Genomic DNA, 26,160 nt, shown 5'->3' on the forward strand with positions numbered 1-26,160 from the left:
TGTCATCATCTCTGCTGTGTCTTTTTGATAAGTAAATTTATATTGGATACAATAATCAAGCACTTCATTTAGAATAATAATCATACCATCCTGATTGTGAAATTTGAACGTTAGAAGGCTAATTAATAGAAATGGAGAAAAAAAATCATGGATTTTGGGTGGGAGGACATGGAGGAGGTTGGTGTGACAAAGGAGGATGCTGTGAATAAGAGTGAGATGAAGGCAGATGAGCTGCTGTGGTGACCCCTAAAGGGATTAACTGAAAGAAGAAATAATCACAAAGTTTTTCCAGTCACTGAGGCTTTTTCTTGACTGCAGTGTTTTGTAGCCCAAATCACAGCATCATATTATTACAAAAAAAAAAAAAAAGCTTAAATGCTGAGAACATGATTGGTTTAGAAATATTATTCCAAGTCAAATACCTCCCCTATGACAACCCCCGCCCTTTTTTAAGTAGCCTTTTTTTAAGTGCCAGTATTTCCGACTGCATTTTAAGGCATCAATTTAAAAAAAAAAACCAAAACAATCCGTAACGCCCTCTTCGAACCAACCTTTGCCCAACCGGAGTAGGAGAGTCAGCTGATTTGATCACATGACTCTCGTTATGCAGCCTGTATGCAGCTAGCATAACAGGCCGAGAGAAAGTCGTAGGTAGGAGTAACTTGCACCCAGTTTGAACAAAAAACGGCTCAAAGAAATGAGTAAGTAACTTTTCTGAATTTATTTCTCAATAATTAATGTGAGTGCAACGATACGGCCCTGCCAACTGTTACGGAAGTTATCCGACATTTTTAAGCTACATCCAATCACATTGATTTCTAACAAAAGCTAATGCTAACTAGTGGGATAACTGTCAAAGAAGAAAACCGTTTTGTAAAGCGAAGTTATCGTTTTCACTTTGGACGGGAAGCATTTCACTCTCTACAGCGAATAAGATGTACAGCTTAATTAATTACAGTTTGTAGCTTTTCATACATTTGGTATAAATTCTGCTTTTGGGTTGAGTCAGTGAAGAACATATAAATTCACTTTAGGTAATAATGTGATAAGTAGACTACTATTGAAATTAAACGTGTAAGCGCCCCATAAATGTTTAAGACTTATTTCGAGACCCACAACAAACTTTCTTTTTATCTCTTGCTTGTGTTCTGCCATTCATGAGCTTCTATGTAAAAGGGTCGGTACAGTTTTAACTTCTTCTTTCATACCGTTTAAAATGTATGTAAAATGTATAAATTCCGGGCTTAAGGCAGGTCTTCCAAGGTCTGTTTTTTCTGGTGTGCTTTTTCTGCATTCGAGTGCGTTATCAGTGTGTTTGGGATCATTGTGATGCTGAAAAATGAAGCTGCTGCTTATCAGATGGTATGGTGGCTCAAAATCTAATGATACTTTTCTGCATTAATAATGGCTTTGCATTAACTGAATTAACCACTGGCTTTCTAGCAGCTGCAGCGTGTTTTACAGATGGCTGTAGCTACTCACTTTTGTAACTCCCCCCAGGCCTTTTCTGTAGTATTACACATTTTAAAACAGAAATATCACATTTGGATTCATCACTCCACCAGACCTGATGCCACTCACTTTCAGTCCAGTCCATGTGTAATTTGGCATACCTCAGCCTTTTCTCTCTGTTTCACTTCCTTAAGGCTTCTTGACCGCCACTTTTGTGAAGTGGCTTTATAACCAAACAAACACTGAAACATTCTTGTAAAAATATTCAGGTACAAAGACTGGACTGAAAAGGCAGCCAAAGAAAAAAACACTAGAAAACCTTCAAAAATGTGGTGAACTATTCCTCAAGACCATGTTAAAAATGACAAGAAATTCTGCCTCCTTGGGAGCAAAATATGAAGAAATACAGAAGTGTTGTCCCAATGCTTTTGCAGCTGTTTTAAAAGAGAACAGTCGATGTGGGTTTTTGGACTAATGTAACAAATAGTCTGTTACTATTAATATTCATGAAAAACCTAAATAAATATCATTGTGTGTTTCAGGTAAAGAAAGCTCAAGGGTGCTCCTTGGCTACCTGGTAGTGAGGTTGGGTCTTCAGGTGTGACTGCTGAGCAGAAAGCGTCACTGGGAAAGTGACCATGCATCCCTTTGGCTGTGAAGCCGAGACATCGCTTCAGGATCTGTTTGAGTACTTCAAGAGGTGCCTGCAGCATGGAGAGTGGGAGCTGGCAAGGGCATGTGTACCACAGCTGGTTAACTCTGAGGGAGGACTTTCCGAAAATTTACGGGACATGATCAAGGCTATTGTCAGCCATCCTTACAGCTTAAAGTGAGTCAGAAGTAAACTATAATAAGAAATAAAGGCTATGAAGACATTTTGTATTTGAGCTTCTTTAAATGATTGAGTGCCAATAATGTTTTTTGTAGATGGGAGTCAGTAGGGAGTCCACATAGACTGGCTTGGTTTTGGCTGCAGGTCTTGGAGAAATGGACAGAAGAACAGGTAACTGTCACAGATATAATAAAAGTGAAAAAAATTTAAATTTCTGTTGTGTTATTATTTTATTATTGACATATTTTTAAAACTAATATTGAACATTAAAAAATAAATTTTTTGCTCTTGCAAAAAAAGAGATAATATTTTGTTGTGTAAATAATGTGAAAAGGCATTTAAAACATCACAGCTGAACAGTATGAGAGCAGAAAAAACACCTATATAAAACTTTTTCTTTAACTTTAGGTTTCTCCTAATGTCAGAAGAGAGCTGGAGTTTTTGTTACTTCTGGAGGAACTGGGGTCAGAGGGCATACCCGAGACTGTTCTCAAGGTTAATTTGCTTTTTATTGCCAACTAGAGTCGAGCTTACATTTGATAATAAAGACTTTTTGCTATTCTGTAATTATATGACCACAATCTTTCTGTAGGAATTGCAACATGCTTTCTTGGATAAACAGTCTGAGCAAAAGGTGGTGGAGAGTTCAAGAACAACTGCTGCTACTGTTGAGTCTTGTTTGTTAACTCTGTTGGAAAAAAAAAAGCAAAGACTCGCTCAATCTTTAGCACATTTCTTACAGGTAAAGTCAAATATATTGTTACCATGTATGAGTAAAAGTACCTGAAAAATGTATCAGTGCAATTATCATATCTTTAAAAAAAATATTTTGGTTTTCCTAATTTCATCCATTGACCAGGCATGCACAGAGGACCATACTCTGCAGAATGCATTCATCCAGCACTTGATAAGGAAACTGAGAAGGCCAGAGAATGTGGAGGAGTGGGTGGAGGAGATATACGCTGTGTTGGCTGTGATGCCATGGAGCTCCCGTAGAAGCGATGGGCAGTTGGAGGCACTTTGTGAAGCACTGTGGGCAGCCAGAGTGGGCCCCCTGAAAGAGGAGAGGATCCTCAGCTCCTTGCTTCGCCCTCAATGTGACGCACTTGTCTCGACATACTGCTCTACTGCTCTCAGGCTGCAGAGAGATCATCTGCTGAGGAGCTCACCTCACACACAAGGTAGTCCGTTTAAGGAAATTTACATTATTCTGCCAACCATTCCATGTCCTCCAGCTTTCCCCAATCTTACAAACAGTACATTTGCACAATAACTGAAACTAGCCCACTGAAAGAACAATGGGCTGTGAGGTCAGTTTCTTAATCATTAGTATGCAAATTGTCATGACCATTAATCAACAACCACTGATGTAAGGCGAAATATGTATCCTTAGGCTTCCTCCTCGATTCAGAGGTGGCCTTTCCCTTTTCTTGTAAATGGCCTCCTTGACTCCCCGCTCTAACCAGCGTTCCTCCCTGTCCAGGATGTGAGCATCCTCATCATTGAAAAAGAAACCACTGGCCTCTAAGTGTAAATAGACCGTGGAGTCCTGGCCTGATGAGTTAGCTCTTCCGTGTTGTGCCATCTGCTTCGCCAGAGGTTGTTTGGTTTCCCCACTGTATAAATCATGGCAATCCTTCTGGCACTTAACAGCGGGCACTGTATTACTCTGTGTTGGGGGACCCGATCCTTGGGGTGGACCTTTTTTTTTTTTTTTTTTTTTTTTTTTTGGCGCAGCGTGTTTTGGGGGTTTAAAAGCCATGGAGACAGTGTTTAGAAAAAATGCGTCTCAACTGTTTCGATACTCCTGATACATAGAGGATCACTAAGGGTTTATATTGAGCATGCATTAAGACGTATTCTAGCTTGATCCTTAGGATCAGTATGATGGCCAATGCAATCCAAAAAAAACTACTGGTTTTAGCTAGAATATGTGATTACTTTAAGCAGTTTCCTTGTTGGTTAGTTTGACAAATTGCTTTGAAGTACAAGCACAAGCACATGTTCCTGTAAGTCAGTTCCCCCATGAGCTGTTTTTGTGGTACTTTGACATTTATTTAATTTTTTTATAGTTTTGATACTGATGATATATTTATAGTTTAAAAACCAGACATCCTCTGCTTTATTGTGCTCAAAGAGAAATGCTAGCATCACCTCTTTCCTCTTTCAGTTACACTTCTGCATCTGTGGGTGTAAAGCTGTGGCAGATTTAACTGGCTCTGAAGAAGATTTCCTCTTTTCTTTTTCTTTTGTTTTTGTTGGTTTCTGTTTTGACTATTGTGATTTAGATTTTATTATTACTTAAAATAGGGTTGTTGTTTTGTTTTTAATTGTTTTTGTCTTGTGCATTAGCTGTATTTTAACCCACTAAATCTAATCAAAAACATTTTACTAAATTCTGTAAAAGTCAGGGTTGTGTGGATTTCTTTTATTTTTATTTTTTATGGTTTGCTTTAAAAAAATTCATTTTCATTCTGTTATGAATTCAATTGCTATTTTTATATTCCCCTGTTAGTTGAGCTGCCTGAAGCAGAGCAACTTACCATCAGTTTATGTTGCCACAAAGATCGTCCATCCATTTGGAAGACCATCTACTTTGAGTGCCTTAGTAGTGGAAAGCACTTCCTGGAGCAAGTCTTGGTACGTAAATAACTGGAAACTGGTAATACTAGTTTAGTAACCAGATATAAATTCCTCCAAGATGTAATAAAAAGTGCACAGAGTGTTGCTTCGGTGGTATTATTTTTATAATGCATACTGTATGTTGATGGTCTAGTAAACCAACAGCATGAGATAAAATCGAGTAATGTAATAAAGCTGGGTTCTTCCTGTAGGTTACTGCACTTGACCTGATTAAACACGAGGAATTCAGTCAGCTGAAAAACTTGCTGCAGCTGGAGTTCCAGCCCTTGTCCCGTCTGCTGCTGCTGCTGGGATGGACACAGTGTCGCAGTCTGAGCTCGGCTCAAAAGCTGCTCAGCATCCTTCACAAAGAACAGGTCACAGCCAGAATCATTTAGCTCTCCACACATCTACATGCACCTCAACCTCTAAAGACATTTTCCATCTTTTTAATATTTGGCGGTAGTGCTTTACTGATACTCTGTTTTCACCTTTTCAGGCAGCAGCCAATGATTCAGTTCTACAAGAGTTTTCTAATCTTTTGTCAACTCAGCTTGGAATACTTGAATGGTGTAAAAATAACAATCCGTAAGCACTGGCTTTCTCTAGATTGAAGTCTTGCTGTCATTTCATTTTTAACTAGTTACTCTTTAGCTTTTAATATATTTGTGTTTTGTGTCTCTAGAGGGATTTCCATGGAGGCATTGTTGGCAAAGCTTCACACTCTGGACAACCACTCATCCCTCTATATCCTGCATTCTCTGACTCCTTTGGCTCAGTTTGAAGAACGCAGGATATTAGATCTATTACAGCAACTGCCAAATTTACCAGAAGCAGGTTTGCGTTATGCATTTTGTTTGTTCAAATGAGTAAAAAATAATGAATTTGATGCTGCATAGTATTTACATTTAAAGGTGTCTGTGGTTCTTTTATTTGTGTGTTTCTTGCAGAGGGTGCTGGGGCAGTTGGCACTCTCAGCCCTGTTGTACAAAGAAACATAGTTTTGTTCCAGGGGTTCTGTGCCATGAAGTATGCCATCTATGCACTCTGTGTAAATGCACATAAATACTCAAACTGCACCAAGTGTGATCCCATGCAACAGTACCAGTCCTCTGATGCAGAAAAGGACCAAAATAAAACCTCAGCTTCCTCTGAAGGTAACAAGGCCGTCTTTCTTTTATAAAGTGAAGCTTTACTTTGATAATAGATGATAGAAAAGTCTTCTCTCTTGTTTTCTCATTACAGTCTTTTGGCAAAAACGTACACATTTTTTCTGCATCAGTCACATTACAGTTTACAAACCAGGTTTTAATGGCAAATTTCTTCTAGAAGTACAGAAATATAGACAGGAAGCACAGGGAAAGACCAGGAAATTGCATTAAAGGTCAAGCTGGGACCCAGAACAAGGACTTCCACTCCTACGTATTAAAGCCATCAAGGTTGTTTATCGTTTACTAATGTTTTCACTTTTTTTGGTTGTGTTGTTTTTCAGATTGCCATTTGGTGTTTCAACACTACCTGTCTGAGTGTCAGCTCTATCTGGAAGCAGTGCCGGCGATGTTCCGCTTGGAGCTCCTGGAAAATATCTTTTCTCTCCTCTTTCTGTCCACCAGTGACTTTGTTCAGCAGAGTCAAAAAGATGCAAACTCAAATCAGAATGTAGGGAATGACACTTGCTTTCCAAATACAGGAAACAAAAATACAGATTCAGAAAACAAAGGACAGATGGATAACACTGAGGAGAGAAAAAAGGGGAATCAAAAGCTATGTTCAAGTCCAACAGCAGACTCTAGTCACCTGGACCTCGGACACTTTATCCAGGGCTGCAAGGGGTTTCTGGTTGATGTGACTGGCATGGAGGGGTTTTTAAAGCTGTTGAAGGAAGGACTGGAGGGAATGTGTGTGGTGGGTCAGCAGGATGGACAGGAGGAAGGAAGAGCATTGCCTCGAGAAGCAGAGGCAGCAGCAACTTTGGGCTGCTCGGTGACTGCTGAGTCATTTGGGTCACGCTTGCAAAGGTTGACCAAACGCACTGCAGAGGCTCAGTGGAGGCTGCAGATTATTACCAGCAACCAGAGCACTGGAAATGGTGAGCTAGCAATTTATTTTCTTTATTCTTCTGTATGTTTAAATAACATGTTTGACTGGGAACTGACATATGTACTGTACCCAGTACATATGACTATGTTAATACTTAGGTAATTATTCATCATAAATTATTGGAGCTTTGATGTTACATTGTTTTAACCGCAGGTTCAGAAAGTCCTCTTACAACTTCAACAGTAGGCTGCACTGTCACTCCTCTGGGACCCCGCAAGAGCTCGAGCCTGAGGAGGCGAAGGAAACCAGGAAGGCATACCATAGAGAGACACTCCTCCACAGAAAAACACAATGGAGAGGTCAGCACAAGCACATCAGGTAAGGAAAAATATCTGGCTCTTCTTTACATATGTAAATAATCCTTAAAGTCTTAAAGCTGTAGGAGAAATGTATTTTTGTTTGTCTGCCTTTGTCTTCAAAGTCATTTTTCTGTTGTTGTTGATTTATTATCATTTATTAATATTTTGTGAGATGGTGGAGGAGGAATGACAACAGGCTCTGTGGAATTGGAGTTTTGTCCATGTGGAGGTCCCCACAGTTGGCTGGTTCCTGCCATGTTGTCCCCTCCAGAGTCTCTGCTGATGTCCTGCATCCGACGAGGAAACTTCATGGAAGCTCATCAGGTCTCTAATAAAATTTGAATGCAACTGTCTGCTTATTTGTTTTAACAAAGCTAAAAAAAAATCATTTTCCTCTTTACCCTGGGGCACCTCTGTCAGTGCGCCCCAGGGTGGCTGTGGCTACAATGTAGCTTGCCATCACCAGTGTGTGAATGTGTGTGTGAATGGGTGGATGACTGGATATGTAAAGCGCTTTGGGGTCCTTAGGGACTAGAAAAGGCGCTATATAAATACAGGCCATTTACCTTTTTTTTTTTATTGTTAGAGCAGTTATCTCACTTCAAATTATTGACATTATACTATTATTAAATCCAACCTCACTCATACTAATTATATGATTACAAGCATCATTTATAACACATTAGAAGTTCACTTTTGTGTTGGTCATTAGCCATGTTTACACTTTACCAGAACTACAGTTAATAACTTTTTTGATTAACCTGATTTTTGATCACTGGCGACGTTTGTAAGTATTGTCAGAGTTTTTTCCATCCAGTTAACAACATTTGCTTCTTGACAGGTGTCTGTGGTTTTTGATCTGGAAGCGTCTGCCTGTTGTGGTGAGCTGGTGTTCATGGAGCGCTACAAAGAAGTCCTGGTGGAGTTGGCACAGGTGGAGCAAAAGATGGAGAGTCAATCCATGTCTTCATCCTCATCCTCATCAGAGGGCTTGGGGACAGCAGCTGGGTCAGGGACAGGGAGGAGTCGGCTGGGCAGTAGTGGCCGATCGACACTGCAGGCCATTGGAAGTGCTGCTGCTGCAGGTTTGACTTTTTGTTCTAAAGTTTTCTCCCCATTTTGCTTTTCAGTTCGAGTGTGCATTTTAACTTGGTATACCTGTTTGCAGTAGTCTGGCCTCTTTTTATATTGGTTTTAGAAGAGATTAGTATAGCAAAGCACAACAAAGACTTACAGGCATCTGTGCACCATGACAACTGACACATGCATATGTTTTTCTTCAGGAGTGGCTTTCTACTCCATCTCAGACATAGCAGACCGTCTCCTCAGCACCCATGCTCACAAACTGCCCTCACTGGAGGAAGGCTACTGGCTAAGTCAGTGCTCATCAGATGCCTCTGGCCTTCTTTACACATTGCTGGAGGAGCTCAGTCCAGCAGCCATGGCTGCTTTTGACCTGGCGTGTTGCCACTGTCAGTTCTGGAAGACGTCTCGACAGCTGCTGGACACAGCTGAACGCAGACTCAACAGCAGCCTGGAGGGTCGAGGTATGAAGCCCAAATTTCTATCTGGAAGAATTAATTTTGACATGGTGATGGGAACGAGAGCAAATGGTGTCTTGTGTTTATCCCTGTCTGCTTTCCCAGGAGTAATAGTTGACCTTAAAGTGCCTCATTCTGAGGGGATCTGTGGATTTCCCATGGTATTACAACAGATCAACAAAATCCTAAATCATTCAACCACCAGTAAAAGTTCTATAAAAACAGGTGAATACACTTGAGTTAACTGAATGAATTGAGTTTGCAGAATAGTGTCTTTGTTACTGATTCACTCTTCTTCGTAGAAGCTGTTGGGGAAGACCAGGTGTTTGCCAGCCCATTTGGTTGCTGCATCCAGGAAGTACTGCTCTGTTGCTATCCAACACTGAGTGAAGAATTTATTTCTGCTCGGCTTAGTCTGGTGCAGCATTTGGAAAACACTTTGCACAATCTGAGTGCTGCTACAGATGGCACAGGTTGGCACAGTTAACATATGCTACATTTGATCAAACAGTTTAATTTAAATATTTAACTTAAAACCCCCTCTATTTTTAAAAAGCTAAACGAGTATTCTCCTGTTTTTTGTTTTCTCATTTTAACTTATAATAGAGGGCAGTGTGGGGAGCGCTCTACTGGCACTTCTGGTGGAGCAGGCCAGTCTGAAGCAGTCAGAACTAGATGTTCATCCGGTGCGCTCCAGCATGAAGCAGCTACTTCGTTCTCTTGACAGCCTCTGTCCCTTTGAGCCAGATAGAGACCTTAGCAGACCAGATTATGTGCGCAGTTTCTTTGACTACATCAACACACTAGCATCTGTGTTAGTGCGTAGCCTCAGTTCAGAAGGTAAAATGAAGACTTTTACATTTCAGTCATAACTACTTGATACCTACTTCCACCACCTGTTATCTCTGATTCTTAGAGTGATGTTTACCAGAGGTGTGGACTCGAGTCACATGACTTGGACTCGAGTCAGACTCGAGTCATTAATTTTATGACTTTAGACTTGACTTGAAAAAATGTTGTAAGACTTGTGACTTGACTTGGACTTTTACACCAATGACTTGGGACTTGAATTGGACTTGAACCGGTTTACTTGAAAAGACTTGATATTTTACCCCAAATATAAAATTTAACATGCATATTATATAGAGATTGAAAATGTGACGTCATTCACGGGTAGAACCGCAAAGGATTCTGGGAACTCGTGGCAAGCGGTACTACCGCACGCAGGCTTTCAATTGAAATCAGTCACACAGCGATAAAAAGAAACACAAAAATGTCAAGAAGCTGTTGTATGATTAACTGCAATAGCCGGTCGCATGACAGCCACGGGAAGCCGACGAGTAAAGAGATCGGTTGTTATCGGATTATGTCGTTGAAGAGAAATTGTTCGAGCCATGTTTCCAAAGTAACAAAGACGCGACGGATGGTCTGGATTGCAGCCATTCAAAGATCAAATATAACGTCCCAGAACACTCCAGCTCACAGGTTAGTCTGCTCCAAGCATTTACACGAAGGTCAGTGTCTTTTAGTACTTAATACGTCATTTTCATAACATAATTGGTGATATAGGTTACAAGCAAGTCTGGCGCTGAACAGAAATGGTCGTGCTATGCTCCTTTGTTTATTGTGCATAAATAGTGAATTGTCCTGACACAATATTGCGTTTCGCTTCTGTTATTATGGTACATTGACAAAAACATATACTTTTATTCACAGGATAAAACAGTTTTTTGTATCACTAATTGTCCAGTACGATTACAGCATACAATATTATTGTCACTGCTACATTTCTGTGATGCGTACCAGAAATTATTTCCACTACTAATTAATTACCGTTGAGCTCAAAGGTCCTATTAATAAACGGTTAACGAATGTGTATTTATGACGACGATTTGTGAGACTGGTAAACTTATGATATGTACGATGGTCTTTACTTTCTACACGGTGCATTTCAAGGTCCTGTACCCATCCGTCGGTAAACTGTACCTGGGCTTGTTGCAGTGACCGGAAGTTACTAAACTTCATGAGTGTATGCACTCACTCCAAGAACCGTATGATTATAAATATGCATATAAATATGCTAAGATGAGATAGCTGACTTCATCTAACTAGCAAATGTTTTCCAGGCTACGTTGGTGATGCAGTTTTTTTTAATATGTATGATATTTTTGTCATGCGATTTTAAAGCCGGTCCTACAACCGCATCCAAGAATAACATGCAGCTTATCTCAGAACTGTCGGTGAAAATTATTCTTGGAGCTAGGTTTAATTGAGCTGCATTTTAAAGAGGTGCAATTTCACAATTTGTGTATATTTTCTAAGTTCACTATTTTGTCATGTGTTGAGAAAAACACAGATTAAAAAATTACATGGTCTAATATTTACATTTAGCATAACTGCAACATTATTTTTTCGTTTTTTTTTTTAAAGACTCGAAAGGACTTGAAATTCAAAGTTTCAGACTTGTGACTTGACTCGGACTTTTACACCAGTGACTTGAGACTCGACTCTGACTTGCCTGACATTACTTGAGACTTGACTTGAGACTTGAGGATAAAGACTTGAGACTTACTTGAGACTTGCAAAACAATGACTTGGTCCCACCTCTGATGTTTACAGCTTTTAAGTCCTGTCTAAATTGTGAAAGTAGAGTGTTTCTCTTCAAATCCCTGGTCTTGCTCTGATTTGCATCTCTTGCTGTTTCTAATAGACCAGAACACTGAAGTGAAGCTTGGGAACCCACTGCTAGTGTTGCTTCAAGCCCCATTTCAACTTCTCTCTCACCTGCTCTTTGACCGACAAGTTTCTCCTGACAAGTATGTATAGTGGTTATTCCCCATCACTATATACACACATGCACATGTGTGTGTGTGTGTGTGTATATATATATATATATATATATATATATATATATATACATACATACATACATACATACATACATACATACACACACACACACACACACACACACACACACACACACACACACACACACACACACACACACACACATATGTATGTGTGTGTGTGTGTGTATATATGTGTGACATGCTGACCTTTTATATCCTGTTATGTTTCCAGAGTACTGTCCTTGCTGGAACAGGAAGGGCTGCGACTGAGCATCCAAAAAGTGATTGTTCAGCGATGCTGTGAGACTCTTCCTCTGTGGATCTCCTGTCCAGATGATGGAAAAGAGTCAGATGAGGGCAAGAAAGAAGATGGTGTGTTTGGTGTTGCTGCATTGTCTAACCTACTCCAATGCCATGCTCAGGATCACATGACAATCCTGGGACTTGCTGAGTCTCAGTCTGATGTGAGCTCCGAGTCTGACGCCTCAGTGGAGGATCATTCTTCTACACCCACACACCTCTCCACATCTCCACCCTCGTCTTCATCATCCTCTTCTTCTTCCTCCTTGAATTCTTTTCTCCTCACACAATCGGCTCTGTCTTTCCTTAAGTCTCGCTCCCCTTTACTGGCCACACTGACATGTTTAAGCGCCTGTAAAGGAGAAACTGCTAGGACACAATCTTCTGGATGGTCTGGATATTTCCGCAGCGGACGTAAAGAAGTTGTCTTAGATGGTGAGCAGATTTCTCGTGAAGCTGATAACCTCCTGAGGGAGTTCCCTATTCTCCAGGCTTACCTTCACACCATGGCTGAACCAGTGCTGGGCATGTCATTAAGCGAGAATAAGGAAAGCTCCGTTGGATTTGGGGCAGTTGTCTGCGGGAAACCACTCATCAGTCTCCTGCTGTCTGGGCCGCAAGAACTTGCTGCTCAGGGTGTTGCTGCTGACGCCTTCCAGAAGGCTCTTGCCTCCAGAGACCTGAGCCGAGCCCTCAGTCTGCTGGAGCTCTATGGGCAGAGTTGCAGCCAGGAGGGGGCGCTAAGAGACCGCTTGCTTGCATGTGCTGCTTTAGAAGGTAAGGAACAAATTTTCTCATTTTTTTTTATATTTGTAGAGAAAGTTTGTGACTATTGCTCACACAAAACTAAACATTTTAAGTTACCAGTGATGCCTCTTGGAAAGTTAGATTTTTATGCATCAACAGAATACGAAGAGAATAAAACATTTTATTAAATACTTGAGGTCAAATTTAGTAATCGCAACCATGTAGCATAAAAATCTTAAAATTAAAAATATACTAATTTAATGTACCATTTGTTTCAACTTTAACTAAAATGCTTGTTGTTTTTGCTCAGATGGAGATGAAGGTATAGGTCATCTGTTCAGAGTACAGGATCCTAATCTGCGAGCCCGAGTTGCCCTGCAGGCTCTGGAGCGGTGGCCACTGTTTGCCTGCCTGGAGCTGCTCGAGTTTTGCCTTAATGACCCGAGCACAGAGACCTCATTGAAAACAGATCTAGAGCTCAAGAAGAAAGAACTGGACCTTTACCACCAGGTAGTGCAGAATTTAGTTACTTTTTTTGTTATTGGGGGAAAAAAAATCTATATTCTAACAAAGTAGTTGCAGAAATACAGTTTAGACATGTGCTTGTAGACTTTCTTATAGAAGGCTTCTGCAACTTTGAAAATCAGTATTTGGTAGTTTAGTGACTCAGATTCTTAATGGAGTTCAGCATGGTGTACATGTATTATATAATATATCACTCAGACACTTTATTTGACTTTCCATTCTATCCTGCCAACTGTTTGTGGTCCTCTTCCTTGTCACAGATGTTGAATCTACAGCCTTCGTTGCCCTGGGGCACTTGGCAGGAGCTGAGAAATGAATCCAAGGCAAACTCTGAGTCGGTGTTATCTATGATACTCGAGGCAAAGGTAGGTGCAGCTTAGTTATAACAATTTATTGTCAGGACATTAGAAAGGAAATTACTATCACCAAAACTTAACACAGACCTTATTGCAGTTGTTTATGTATATTCTTATCATTATAATTGGTTTTTATGGTTTTGCAGGAATTTCATCTTTGTGCACAGTGGACAGAGCTGTATCCTGTATCAGATCAGCTGAGACTGCAGCTGCAAACTGAGCATTTGCTTCATCTACTGGAAAAGGAACAGACAAATGAGGCTTTTCAGGTCCAGATTGTTCAACTTCTTGGAAATTTAGATTGAAGTCCATTTTGAGATGTATAAACATTTGTTAGAGTGTGGTCATGTATCATTAAATCTATCCTTGAACTGGTATAACTCAGCTCTGTTCAAACACAGAAAACTCTTTATGTAATACTAACTTAAAATCAGCATCATATGCTTGTGTCTCTTCTTTTGCAACTAATTAGCTTTGCATTTTTTTTTTCTACGTAACATAAAGTAGAGAAAGCATATGATTTTTTTTTTTAAGGTCTTCTAAGATCTTGGAAGACTTTTTTTTTTTTTTTTTTTTTTAACATTTCAGAACATTTTCAGAACTCATTTACCCTCTCAAACCATTTTCCTCTATTACTATGTGTTAATATCCTTTGTCCCTCCCTTGGTTTGTTTAGTTACTCGACGGGCTCTCAGATTTTGCAGCTGGTCTAGATGTTTGTGAGCGTGCCCTCGATCGTCGCCCTGGACTGGATGCATGCCACTTCCTGGCAGACTACCTCACCCTTCATTTCCAGAAGCAGGTGTCTCCTGCACGTCGCCGATACATCCACGCACTTCATCTTGGCTCTAAGGTTTGTGATTGGGAAGTTTGCACTAGTATGTTAACATAAAGACGATAAATAAATGATAAACAGGATTAGTAATTAGTAGACTTGAGGTGCATAATGACCATTGAACAATCAGAACTTGGGTAAAATCTTCTAAAAAACATCTTTTGGATGTGTTGTTTAATTTCAAAAATATCTTTTAAGTAATTCATAATCAGAAAACAATAATAATAATGATTGTAATACTGAACATTGTCTTTGTGTCAATTGCAATTTCCCCTCAGCTGTTTGTAAATTTCCCTTCTTACAATAGAGACTTCCACAAGTCTGCGTATTTCTGTAAACCTTCGTTTGTTGAAAATACTTTTGCAACTTTTCAATTCTAAAATTGTAATAGATTCACAGGAAACCATAAGCTCTTTCAATTAATGAGAAAAATATCTTAATATGTAGAGAATATTCCTCTAATACAAAGTAATCCAGTTAAAAACGTGATCCTGTTTTCCAAATCTGAATTTTTTTCTGTAAATGACCAGTTGGTGTGTGTGTGTGTGTGTGTGTGTGTGTGTGTTTTTTAAATAAATAAATAATAATTTTTTTTGCGTAACACTGAAAATGTTTTAAACCTGTTTATTAATAATCACAGTAATGTTACTATTGCCAGGTTTGAATGAATCTGGCCCCAAATTTTAGTTTTACACTTTTTAAGTTGTTCTGCACTGTTCTCCAATTGAGCTGCTTCCTATCTTTGGGTTTATTAAATGTACATCCTCCTCCAGGTGTTGCTGACTCTGCCTCCAGCTGCCAGGCAGGACTACTTCCCCTTGCTGTCAGATCCACTGCTCATGCTCGAGCAGCTGTTGATGAATCTGAAGGTAGACTGGGCTGATCTGGCGGTGCGGACCCTGCGGAGCTTGTTGGTTGGCCAGGAGGCTGGCTTCAGCGCTGAGGACATTGATACGCTTCTAGCAGACTACGCCGGCAAGGCTCTCGACTTCTCCTGCGCCCCCAGAGAGAGGGCTCGATCTGGTCAGTGCTAATCTTACAGCATACGGTTGCTAAGTAGACAAACATATCAGAGATGGGCAGCCACTTGAGTTAAATGTTTGTAATGGAAAGGTTTAATAAACTGCTGAAAACTAAACTGAATTGTTGTGAGACTCGGTGGAATTGATGGAGAAATACAGTTCTAGTTTATGTATTCTTGTCTTGGTTATGTACTCCTGTAATAAATATTTCACTTGTTAGATGGGTAAAGAACCATCCACCTTACCAACAGGTTGTGTCTAAACATAACACTTTATGTTCCAGATTCTGTAATCAGTCTTCAGGAAGCGCTAATACAGTGTCCTGCTCAAGACAGCTCGCTCTCTTCCAGTCGAGTTGAATCGCCAGCACCCTCCAGATGTGAGATATTTGGATATGTTTAATGATGATATTGCTGTAGTTTAGTTTTTTGTTTTTTAATCATTGTGAGTGTTTCTTTTAATTACAGGCAGTACCCCTACACACTCAGCCTCGGGAAGCAGCACAGACAGAGAGAAGGATCGTGGTTCAGCAGGGAAAAAACGTCACTCACCTGCAAAGTTCAGGCCTCCAGATCAACCCCCAGCCCGCAAAGATTGGGTCCCAGACACCCAGCAGCATGTGTGCATGGTTTGCAAGCGTGAGAGATTCACCATGGTGAGTGATGTAGTTACCAATGAAAGAGAGTTACCTGCTCAAGTTCAAGTGTATTATTTTATTTATTCTTTTTTTTTTTTTTTGGTCATCCTGCCTTTTCCATTTCACTCTCCATTTCTTTGATGTGAAGAATAATTGGCCTCTGTATGACATTTTTATGGAGAAAACATGACTGTTAATGTTGGATCTCCTCGACAGATTACAGAAATACAGTTTTCATGTGTGCTCAGCTGGGATTTTTCCTTTGCTTTTCTGGTTTTAGTTCAACAGACGTCATCATTGTCGGAGATGTGGCCGTCTTGTTTGTAATGCGTGTTCGGAAAAGAAGATGCCTGTTGACGGTTGTCCAGGAGAGGAAGTCAGAGTCTGTGATCAGTGTTACACCTACTTTCACCCAGAGTAAGACATTTATCAGAGCTACTAGTTCCAAATGCATATGAATTACGGAAACCGAGTAATAAGGGAAAAGAAGGGTTTGAATATAACTAAAAAATTAATTTGTCTCTATTTGCAGTACTGATGATGAGTGGGAACCTGCTGAAGGTAAATTAAATAATTTTATGTTGTGTTTTGGTGCTTTCTTTTGGGTTTTTGCAATATTAGAGTTTTACAACATTTTGAATTTGCTAAAACGGTGGAGAGCCACTTACATGCAGCCATTCTTAAATACGCAATTAATGTAGACTATAATGATGACGTATTCTCTTCTTTTTTAGCATTGGATGGTAGCCCTGTGGTCACGGAGCAGTTTCCCCTCGATGGGATGCTGCATCTGCCTGAAGTGGTCCATCGGCAGTTTCTCCTCAGCACAAACCCTGCACAGGACCAGCATCTGCGGAACGAGTTCTACTATGAACAGGTTTGGATTTGTGTAGTCACCATCCATCCCAGTGCGCAGGTTACCTTTACATGTTAGTCATTAGCAGCTTATTGAGGGTAACTTTGTTTTTAAAGAGCAAAAGCTTTATATTGAACTAGTGCCTAAATTTAGCTGACAATTTTGTGTGATTTCTGTCTCTGCCTACTTTAATAGCTTTCAGTTAGTGGAATTAACCAAGTCAGTATTTTAAAAGTAATAATGCTCTTTCCCTAAAACACGTAGGCTCCCAGTGCATACCTCTGCGTGGCCATTTTATCTCTACATAGTGACCAAACTGCCTGTGGTCATCAGCTCATCAGCCACTGCCGCTCCTTGTCTCGTAAACTGACCAATCCAGAGGTGGATGCCTGCCTGCTCACTGACATCATGCGGCGGCTGTTGTTCAGTGCCAAGTTGATGTTTGTTAAAGTAGGCCGCAGCCATGACCTCGCCTTATGTGACAGGTAAGATGAAACCCTGTGTAAGTTAGATTAACCAGCAGTTGAGAATTGCATGTTATTATGTACACTGTGCAATCATTAGGGTGATGAGAAAGAGCGTGAGATATTGTGCAAAATGTAGATGAGTATATGTATGTATGTAGGTTAGCTTTCACATTAATAAGAAACCGAAAGTAGATGCAGCAAAGTCAGAAAACAAAGAACTCATGACTAGTGGTTAGAGAGTGTGTGGGCAGAATAACCACAGCTCAACCAGAGACATGCAGAGAAAATGATAAAACCTATGGAGCTGATACAGCTAACAAACCAACCAGCTAATGCAGAACAGCATATTAACACACAGATACATAACAGCATAGTAAGTGATTTATATATGTATACATGTGTCCATGTGCTCTGTGCATTTTTCTTTTTTTTTTATACTTTTTATACTTTTAATCACCCATTTCAAAACAGTGAGATAAGTTGCCATAGCGCTATTGTTTGCATCATAAAAGACACCTGGCCAATGACTTGTTTGCTCTGAAAATATTGAGTAATACAGGCACATTTGTTTGGATTTAAGATGATTCGCTGTCATTAAATGAGGACAGATGAGGTCACAGGAAGTATGCTGAAGTAGTTTACGGTTACCAGCACTCAGTGGATAGCCCTTTATTTCACCAGACTAATACAAGATATTATGAAAGCAGGTGTCTGACTGTGCTTCTTATTCTCTTTTTCAACAGTTACATCAGTAAAGTGGCTGTGCTTAAAATTCTGGTGACAGCCAATTACAAATATGTTCCCTCTCTGGATGACATTTTGGAGACCTCCGCTGTCACACGGCTCCGCAATCAGCTCCTAGAAGCAGAACACTACCAGCTAGCTGTGGAGGTTAGAGGCTGTTCTTCAAATTAAAGTTTAATTTCAAAGACATTACAGAGAAATTGCAGAGAATTAAATCACAAAGCATTTGTCATCTCTTCTTGTTTGGTTGCTAGGTGTCAACCAAGAGTGGTCTTGACCCTGGTGGTGTGTGGCAGGCATGGGGAATGGCATCTCTGAAGGCAGGAAATCTTTCAGGGGCACGGGAGAAATTTGCTCGCTGCCTGAAGCCTCCAGTGGACCGCAACCAGCTCAACTCGGGTCCCTTATTATTACAGGAGATTGTCCAGCACCTGGAAACCATGGTGCGACCCTCTCTGGCTATGGTAGGTAGCTACTTTCATGGTGGCACTAGCCTCCAGCCCACAACATATTAAAAACGGAAGAAATGGGCAGATGTGTAACATGCTTCCCGTCTGCAAATAGAGTAGGTCATCGCACAACACTTCCTTCTCAAAGTTTGATATATAACCATATTAACATTTTTAACATAAGTGCATTGCTTTGCATGCATCTAAAAGGTCAAACTGTACACGAATGCAAATGCTGAAGTTCAAGAAAAAATTTGTGCTGGCATTTTGTGAAGCTGTCATGGTTAAGAAAGTATACAGTAGCAGCTACATTCTTGCAATCAGTATTGCACACAAAGATAAACACTACTATGTGTGCCTGCCTGTTAAATGAATTTGAAAAGATCACTATCACATGCACAAATGTATTAGGATACACCAAATGCCTGTCTGACATAGCAATAGAATAATTGAAAACATTAAAAAAATATAGCCATAAACATTTTCTGATAATTTCCAGTTTTTTCACTTTTTAAAATAATGCAATAAACTATAATTTTACCAACATGTATTTTTAAGAGCATACAGCAGTGTCAGGCAGAGTTTATCCTCAGACAGAAAGACTAGACTAGCTGTGCTACCTAACACCTTAGGCATCTAGCACATTTCTTGCATGCTAGACGAACCTAGTAAGTTATGGCATGTGAAGCACTACACGTGTCGGATTCTAGTGCATCTAGAATCCAGACTAAAAGAAAGTAAAGACAGACCTATGTTAATGTTGAGTAATCCTAAGAAACTGTTTTCTCAGTTCAGGAACACCTTTCCTTTTCAGTCAAAAACACAACAAAAATCTTTGTTAAATCAGGACAAACTACAAATACACAGAAGTTTTTTGGGGGTTTTTTAACCTGCTTTTATACACAATAAATGCATAAACCTTTGTGTTGTTGTTTGTATTCTTCTATATATCAGTCTTATGGTGAAGACGTGTTGGCATCCCTGCGGGAGCTAGAGGACTCTCTGTGTGACGTCAGTCCTGTGGAGCGACCGGAGGGGCTGATGCAGAACAGTGTTCTCCACCAGGAATGTCTCTACTACCTGAATACATACGGCACTCACCTGGGACTGATCAGCTTCTATATGCGTCATGATTATGTAACAGAGGCTCTGGCATACCTTCTTAAAAGGGTGAGGCCTAAATTATTAAAGGTGTCCATATCCTTTGCATGTTTGGATCAATATTAAACTATTGTTACTTTCATTTAACTGGAGAAGTCAAAGGAGTGAACAGCACAAGGTACAAGCCAAAAACAGAAATCTCAGTCCTCTTTTGTGATGCAGCTTTTGTGTGGTCAGGAGATTATCTAACTCTCCTTCGGGTATTCTTTGATACCCATCTGTTGCCAAGATCTCAGATGTTAGGTTACCTATAATGTGTGGGCAATGAGGTCTATGTGACACTGATTTATTAGCAATGGTTCGTTTTCAATTTGGTCTACAGTCAACAAAGTACATTGAGTAATAGTACTTTGTTTCTTGAGTAAGCACCATCACATGTAGTACATGACTTCACTTGCCTGAAATTATTGCTGAATGTGTCATTGCATCAGTTTTATCCAAGCTTGTCTTTTTTTTTTTCTTTTTTCTTTTTGCTGTATTGTGGATCAGGAGTGTCCAGAGGAAGTATTTCTAGAGGGTGTGTTGCAGCCCAGTCTGGAACGGGGCCATCTGAGCAAGCTCCAGGGAATACTGGAAAAGCAGGACCCCAGCCTGGAGACATGCAGCCGGTACCTCATTGCTTCCTGCCAGTTTCTTCAGCGACGGGGATACTATCACTCTCTCTACCAGTTTCAGCAGTTCATGACGGTTTGAGGACTTTTTTTCTTCATGCTCATTTTTAGGATTTTTTACAAACTACTAAAATAATAATTAGACTGAAATGATAGGTGGATGGTCTGAGACTTAACTGACTTATTATTCCAAGCGGGGGGGGGGAACCTTTATATTTCAATGTGAATGTTTCAAAATGTCATCCTAGCAGGTTAGTAATTAGGCTGAGTACTATATAATTGTCAAGTTTCCTGTTTTTTACTGATGGACCTGCAATTCCAGTAACAGTTTACATGCCCATCTCTCTTTCGGCTTAATCAGGACCCTGATGAAGGTCACAAGCCGAAACGCGTTGGTCAGTCAATAAAGGAACAGTTTTATTTCTGCTTGTGACCTTGATGAAGGCCACAAGCCGAAACGCATTTTATTCTTTAGGATTGCAAATTGAGGTCCTCATGATTCTTGGTGGGGAAGATTCAAAATTGTGTTTGTCTGCACAGGATCACGTGCGTGCAGCCATGACCTGTATTCGATTCTTCACACATCGAGCCAGTTCATACCTACAGCTGGGAGAAAAACAGGTATCTGTTATTTTTTCCTCTACAGTTATGCAATAAGAAAAATTTTTTTTTTTTAAATTGATTTCCTCTTCTTACACGGGAAAGATGAACTTGAACTTTATTTTGCACAGCGTTGGTTGGTCAGAGCCAAAGAGCACCTGAGGACGTACTTGCAGGAGCAGCAAGGTCGGGGTTCTGGGAGGAGACGGTCACACCCCAATTCTTTCAGGAAGATGATGTCATCCAGTGATGTGTCCAGGTTATTTAAGAGCTTTATGACAATTAATGAAATAGAAATCTACTTTTGACTACCAATGGTTTGGAAAAAAAACTTTATTTAAAATGCCTGATTATTACTATGTTTACTTCAAGCTTTTGATCTTCGTCTCTTTTTTTTTTTTTTCTTTTAGGCACATGAATACGATTGAGCTCCAGCTGGAGGTAACCCGTTTTCTCCATCGCTGTGAGAATGCGGCATCCTCCAAGGCCCCGCAGACCAATCCCTCTTCACCCAGTTCATTGCCTACGCTTTTTGGAGGAAGCCCTATGAAAGTAGAAGTTGCCTGCAAGGTTAGGCTGCGGTTTTTTTGTTTTTTTTTTTGGAATTTTATAAAGTGATAATCTTCTGATATCGATAATCTAAAAAACACGATTTACCATATTTAAGTTACTCATTAAGCACTATATATTTAATTTAAAAAAATGTGTACAACAGTTGCCACAGGGCGCTTAATGTGTGTGTATGAATATGTATGTAGCTAAAAATAATGCAAAATATTTTGTTAGAACTGGTTTTGTATGTTATGTATTTGTACATTGTTGTTACATAAAATCAGGACAGTGTTTTATGTGTTTTTGCAGGTGATGCTTGGAGGAAAAAACATAGAAGAAGGGTTCGGCATTGCTTACAGAGTCATACAGGTATGTTCATGTCTGAGATCAGAACTGCTTTTGGCCAAAATTCAAGACTGCAAACACAGCAGTTTTTTTTGTGTGCAGAAGTCTTTGAAATATTTTGCCAACATAATTATTGGAAGTAAGCACCAGTCGAGCTGAGATAGCACAATAATTAATTTAATTATCTTGGTGTAGACAGCCAGCAGGAGCAAAAACTGAGCAAAATGAAGAATTAAGTTACTGATGTGATCTTTTTCTCAGTTAAAAGATGAAAATATAGATGTTGTCTCCCTCTCCTTCAGGACTTCCAGTTGGAGGCTCAGGCTGTCTATGTGCGAGCTGGACAGTGGCTCATCCGACGCAAGCAGTACGCGTCCGTGCGGCAGCTGCTCAAATGTGTGGGCGAATCAGGCACTGCCACTAAAAACGACTGTGACGCCCTCATCCTCAACTACATCTCCTGTGCAGAAAAGGGACCAGCTGATGTGAGTGACAGAATTGCTATGGGGATGCATGTGATAGGGATATTCATTATACTAACTATACTTCAGGCACAGTGTTGAACGCTCATCCTAAGGACTATTCTCTTTGATATGGTTTAGGCCAAGGAGCTGGAAAGTCTCATTCTGGAGATAAAAAGCTCAGAAAGCAAGGTAGAGTAATAATTGCCTTGTTTTACCCTTCTTTGCCTTCCACTGGAATTACTTTTCTTGCCAGAGGCTGCTTTAAAAAAAAAAAAAAAAAAAACTACCCTCACTGTATTCCTCTGTATTTCCTTACAGTCGATATTGCTTTATTTTTTCCTCTGAAGTTTGTCGTTATTTGGCTTTTTTACCTTTATTAGCATCTTTGGACCTAAGTGAGTATAATTTTTGGGGAAGCTCCCTTTTAATTTCATCGCTGGTCTTTCTGCAGATCAAAGCCTTCCTGATGTGCAGTAAGCTAAGGCCGGCGTACCTGCTGGCAGTGAAGCTGGAGACAAGCCGGGCAGGCCCGTTGGTCCAGGATGTCCTTCAGGCCGCTGAAGAAGCACAGGACTCAGTAATGCAGAATATCTGCCGCCAGTGGCTGGCTGAACACAACAAGTCATCTCAACCGCGTCAGGGGCGCACCAGGTAAAGGCACAGTGGACATAACAAGGGATTGTACAGAGAGCGCACAGATAAGCCCCCATTAAGGACAAATGAGAGCATTCAACTTACAGAGCTTATCACATTTGCCATTTTACTAAAGAATCCTCTTATTAGATTTTTGGCTCCAGATTTGCCCTGCTAACACTTCAGCATACACTTTTAGATGATGCATTGCATTTTGTGTAAATGTACCAGTACTTCACACTAAAACTACATATTTAGTTGGACATTATTTATATTATCAATTAATTAATATTATACTAGACCCTTACTATCACTCTAATGTGTGTTGCTATTGAGTTGGCATGGCACAGTGGAGTCTCAATGTGGAGGAAATGCAAGTTAAACCTGGAACAGATCTGAAAAATGTGTAAGAACTGGGTTCTTTTAAAACCCTGATATCAGCTTCACTCTTTGGTTGAGTGATCTTTATGCCACTGCAAAACAAACGGATCACCACTGTGCTTTATTTCCATTCTGGAAATATTTTTGCTGGCTTTTTTTGTTCATCTGCAAAGTATTTGTGAGGGAAAAAGTTACTGCATTTGAGCTCAACCGGTATTACACAATAGAACTGCTAACTGTTGCTAATAGGTACAGTTACAGTTACACCCTTGAAATATATAAACGTATTCATAGTAAATCTGTATATGTTTAATATTTGTTTCCTACCTCAGCCTAAAGGGGAAATATATTGACTAGAAGGCCACTGACAAATTTATTACCTGTAGGTATCTGTGTGTAGGTGAGCTTTTTACTTATGAGGTGTCGTCTGCCAAGAAGTTACATGTTTCAAAACGGTCTTGTTTTTGTAACCATAATGAAGATGTTTACGTGTTGTATATGTGAAGCACATTTTGTGGCCAGCTTTTAGTGTAAGTTTCTTTTTGATTAAAAAAAATAATAATAATAACATTACTTTGAAATATTGGAGGGCATTTTGTTTGCTTTGTTTCCAAGAATTCAGGTCTCTTGTTTGTTAATGTGTGTTTTGGTAATAATTATCCCGAGGGCGGCAGATTGTAAAATATGCTTTTTGCTTCGTTCTCACGGTAGATGTGAACGACAGATGTCTCAACAATTTAAATTCCTAAAGACTGACATATACAGATGAGTTGAACAATGTTTGAAAAAGGGATTGTACTGTTGCCAGATTTCTTTTGATATGCATTTTCCCCTTTTGATTTCACAAATCTGCAACCTGGAGAAAGAAAAAGAGCAACTGTGATGTTCTTATAGCACCACAAACGCAATTTGTTGGATAATGTGACAATCACCCAAATTGCTCAAGCTGCCTTTCATGTGTTCTTTGAAACTGTTCTGATTACATGGTGATGTGGTGAAGTGTGTCTTCATTTAGATCTGACACTGTGGTGTCTGTTTGCCTTGCTTCGCTCTGCTGCACTAGTCAGAAGACTAAAACCAGTTTCCTGTTATTGTGAGTGTGTCAAGCCAATTTAGACTTGAGAGCCACTCTCATTCTCCCTAATTCTGACTGTTGTCTCATCACTGCCGCACTTTATAAATAATAATATCAAATATTTTGAAAAATTTGAAGGTATGTAATATGGTAACTGCTTTAATGATGCAGGGACTAATGGTTCAAAAATGTAAGTTGTTTTGCCATCCCTTATTAAATAAAATAAAATATGTAACACTGCACTGTACTGCTGTGCCTTTTTCTATTTTCATCATTTTAGAGTTTGGGTTATTCACTGAACAATCAATCTATTATTAAAGAAGAAGATTGTGAGATAAATAAATAATGAAAGCCACTGTTAGTTTTAGCCTTCCTGGAATTATGCACTGTTTCCTGAGGCAAACATCAAAATTTGTTAAAAATCATGTAAAAACAAACGTTTAACAAATATATTTAATAGATGATTTAGAACAACATTCAGTAATTTAAATGTAAAAGTTTTCCATTATTAGGATATGTAAATATAGAAAAAAACAAAGCAACTCTGTCTCAAAATACAAAAAACTAGCGCCTTGTGTAAGAAAATGGAGGAGATCATATGCTGTAGCTTTTTTTAGTGTCCCATGGTTTGGTGCTTCCTTTGTATTTGTTTATTGACAGGGTTTGGCTGCAGGCATGCCAGTTTGCCACCCACGCTGACCCTCTCACTCCAGAGCGTTATACTTGTAATTTGGCATTATCTTGCAATACTTTGCGTTAAAACAACATCCAGCAACTGTTGCTCCAACTGTGGAGTGTGTGCATATAGCAAAATTAACAGTGCCTCCACAGATGTGCAACCTACCCATGTTTGTACAACATACTTCTTAAATAAAATTGTGAGATAAGTCACAATTCGTTTAAATTCTAGTGATATTATGCCTAATATATGATAAAATTGCTGTTTATTTATTCATAGTTTAATACTGAGAAACTTTATTCTAAATTTGTTAAACTGTGGTAAAAGTCTGAAGCTCTTAGATCCTCTAAACACAGTCGTGTTATGACATGAGGCAACAAATCACTTATGGGATGGTTTTTAAATGGTGTTTTTGTTTGAGCGTTACACAACTTTTCCACTTTCTTTAATTTTTTTATTTGATTTATGTTATTCTGACATCAAATTAAAAATGAGCATGCCTATTTTAAAAACAGAACGAGCATTTCTGTTTCAAAACTGGATGTGTTGCGTTTGCCGTTATTTTTAAATAGCTTTAAGATTTTGATGATTTGAATGTACTGACATGGGGAATGGAGTTTAGCAAAATTTCTGACCTTTGAGGCCCCCGGATAGTTACCTTGTTAACAAAAATGTGGCAGCTTTTTTTTTTTTAAGTCCTGTAATATTTTCCCTTTTAGTTTATTTATTAACAGTAACAGTGTGATGAAACCTGACTCGCATGTGTTGTGTAAATAATCTTTGTCCACCTAATCTTAGGTACTCGTGCATTTCATTCTCTCAATTTTGGATCTAAAAGAGTTCAAGGAAGTGGCAAAGTTGAAGATTTTCATTGCGAGTGACCAGGAGACGCAGGATTAAAAATGAAAGACAAAGTTGGAGAGGCAAGGCTGCGGAGATTGGACAACAAATGTTGAACTCAGGCCTCCCAGTTTGGAAGAAAACCACAGAGATGGTTTCTGGATGGAAGGAAGAGAAGCTTGG

At 39.6% G+C, this 26,160-nt stretch overlaps 1 protein-coding gene across 2 annotated transcripts; it reads left to right on the forward strand.

Annotated features, from left to right (window-relative positions):
• The first annotated feature begins 549 nt into the window (after positions 1-549).
• zfyve26 (zinc finger, FYVE domain containing 26) lies at positions 550-24,698 on the forward strand. 2 transcript variants are annotated; one of them, XM_085256981.1, is made up of 43 exons: positions 550-701; positions 1,995-2,281; positions 2,380-2,455; positions 2,693-2,779; positions 2,877-3,026; positions 3,144-3,465; positions 4,800-4,924; positions 5,119-5,283; positions 5,406-5,494; positions 5,592-5,743; positions 5,857-6,063; positions 6,399-6,995; positions 7,160-7,324; positions 7,478-7,629; positions 8,147-8,390; positions 8,589-8,852; positions 8,952-9,071; positions 9,152-9,319; positions 9,453-9,686; positions 11,557-11,662; positions 11,931-12,775; positions 13,056-13,255; positions 13,531-13,635; positions 13,773-13,895; positions 14,303-14,479; positions 15,235-15,484; positions 15,767-15,862; positions 15,951-16,138; positions 16,401-16,537; positions 16,653-16,681; positions 16,855-16,997; positions 17,241-17,461; positions 18,187-18,334; positions 18,442-18,651; positions 19,591-19,806; positions 20,287-20,484; positions 20,949-21,029; positions 21,140-21,267; positions 21,419-21,578; positions 21,870-21,929; positions 22,208-22,390; positions 22,508-22,558; positions 22,821-24,698. In XM_085256981.1, exons 2-43 carry the CDS (start codon positions 2,091-2,093, stop codon positions 23,022-23,024), a joined length of 7,767 nt encoding a protein of 2,588 aa, XP_085113107.1. In that variant the 5' UTR covers positions 550-701; positions 1,995-2,090; the 3' UTR covers positions 23,025-24,698. The 2 variants fall into 2 exon arrangements, with proteins under 2 accessions (XP_085113107.1, XP_085113106.1); XM_085256980.1 differs by having other exon boundaries at positions 551-701; positions 9,149-9,319.
• The last annotated feature ends 1,462 nt before the right edge of the window (positions 24,699-26,160 follow it).

The sequence above is a fragment of the Mchenga conophoros genome, linkage group LG19 (assembly GCF_057382185.1).
Source record: "Mchenga conophoros isolate Kocher_MC1m ecotype Shallow Benthic linkage group LG19, M_conophoros_male_GT1.1, whole genome shotgun sequence".
In the NCBI taxonomy this organism is placed as follows: Eukaryota; Metazoa; Chordata; class Actinopteri; order Cichliformes; family Cichlidae; genus Mchenga; species Mchenga conophoros.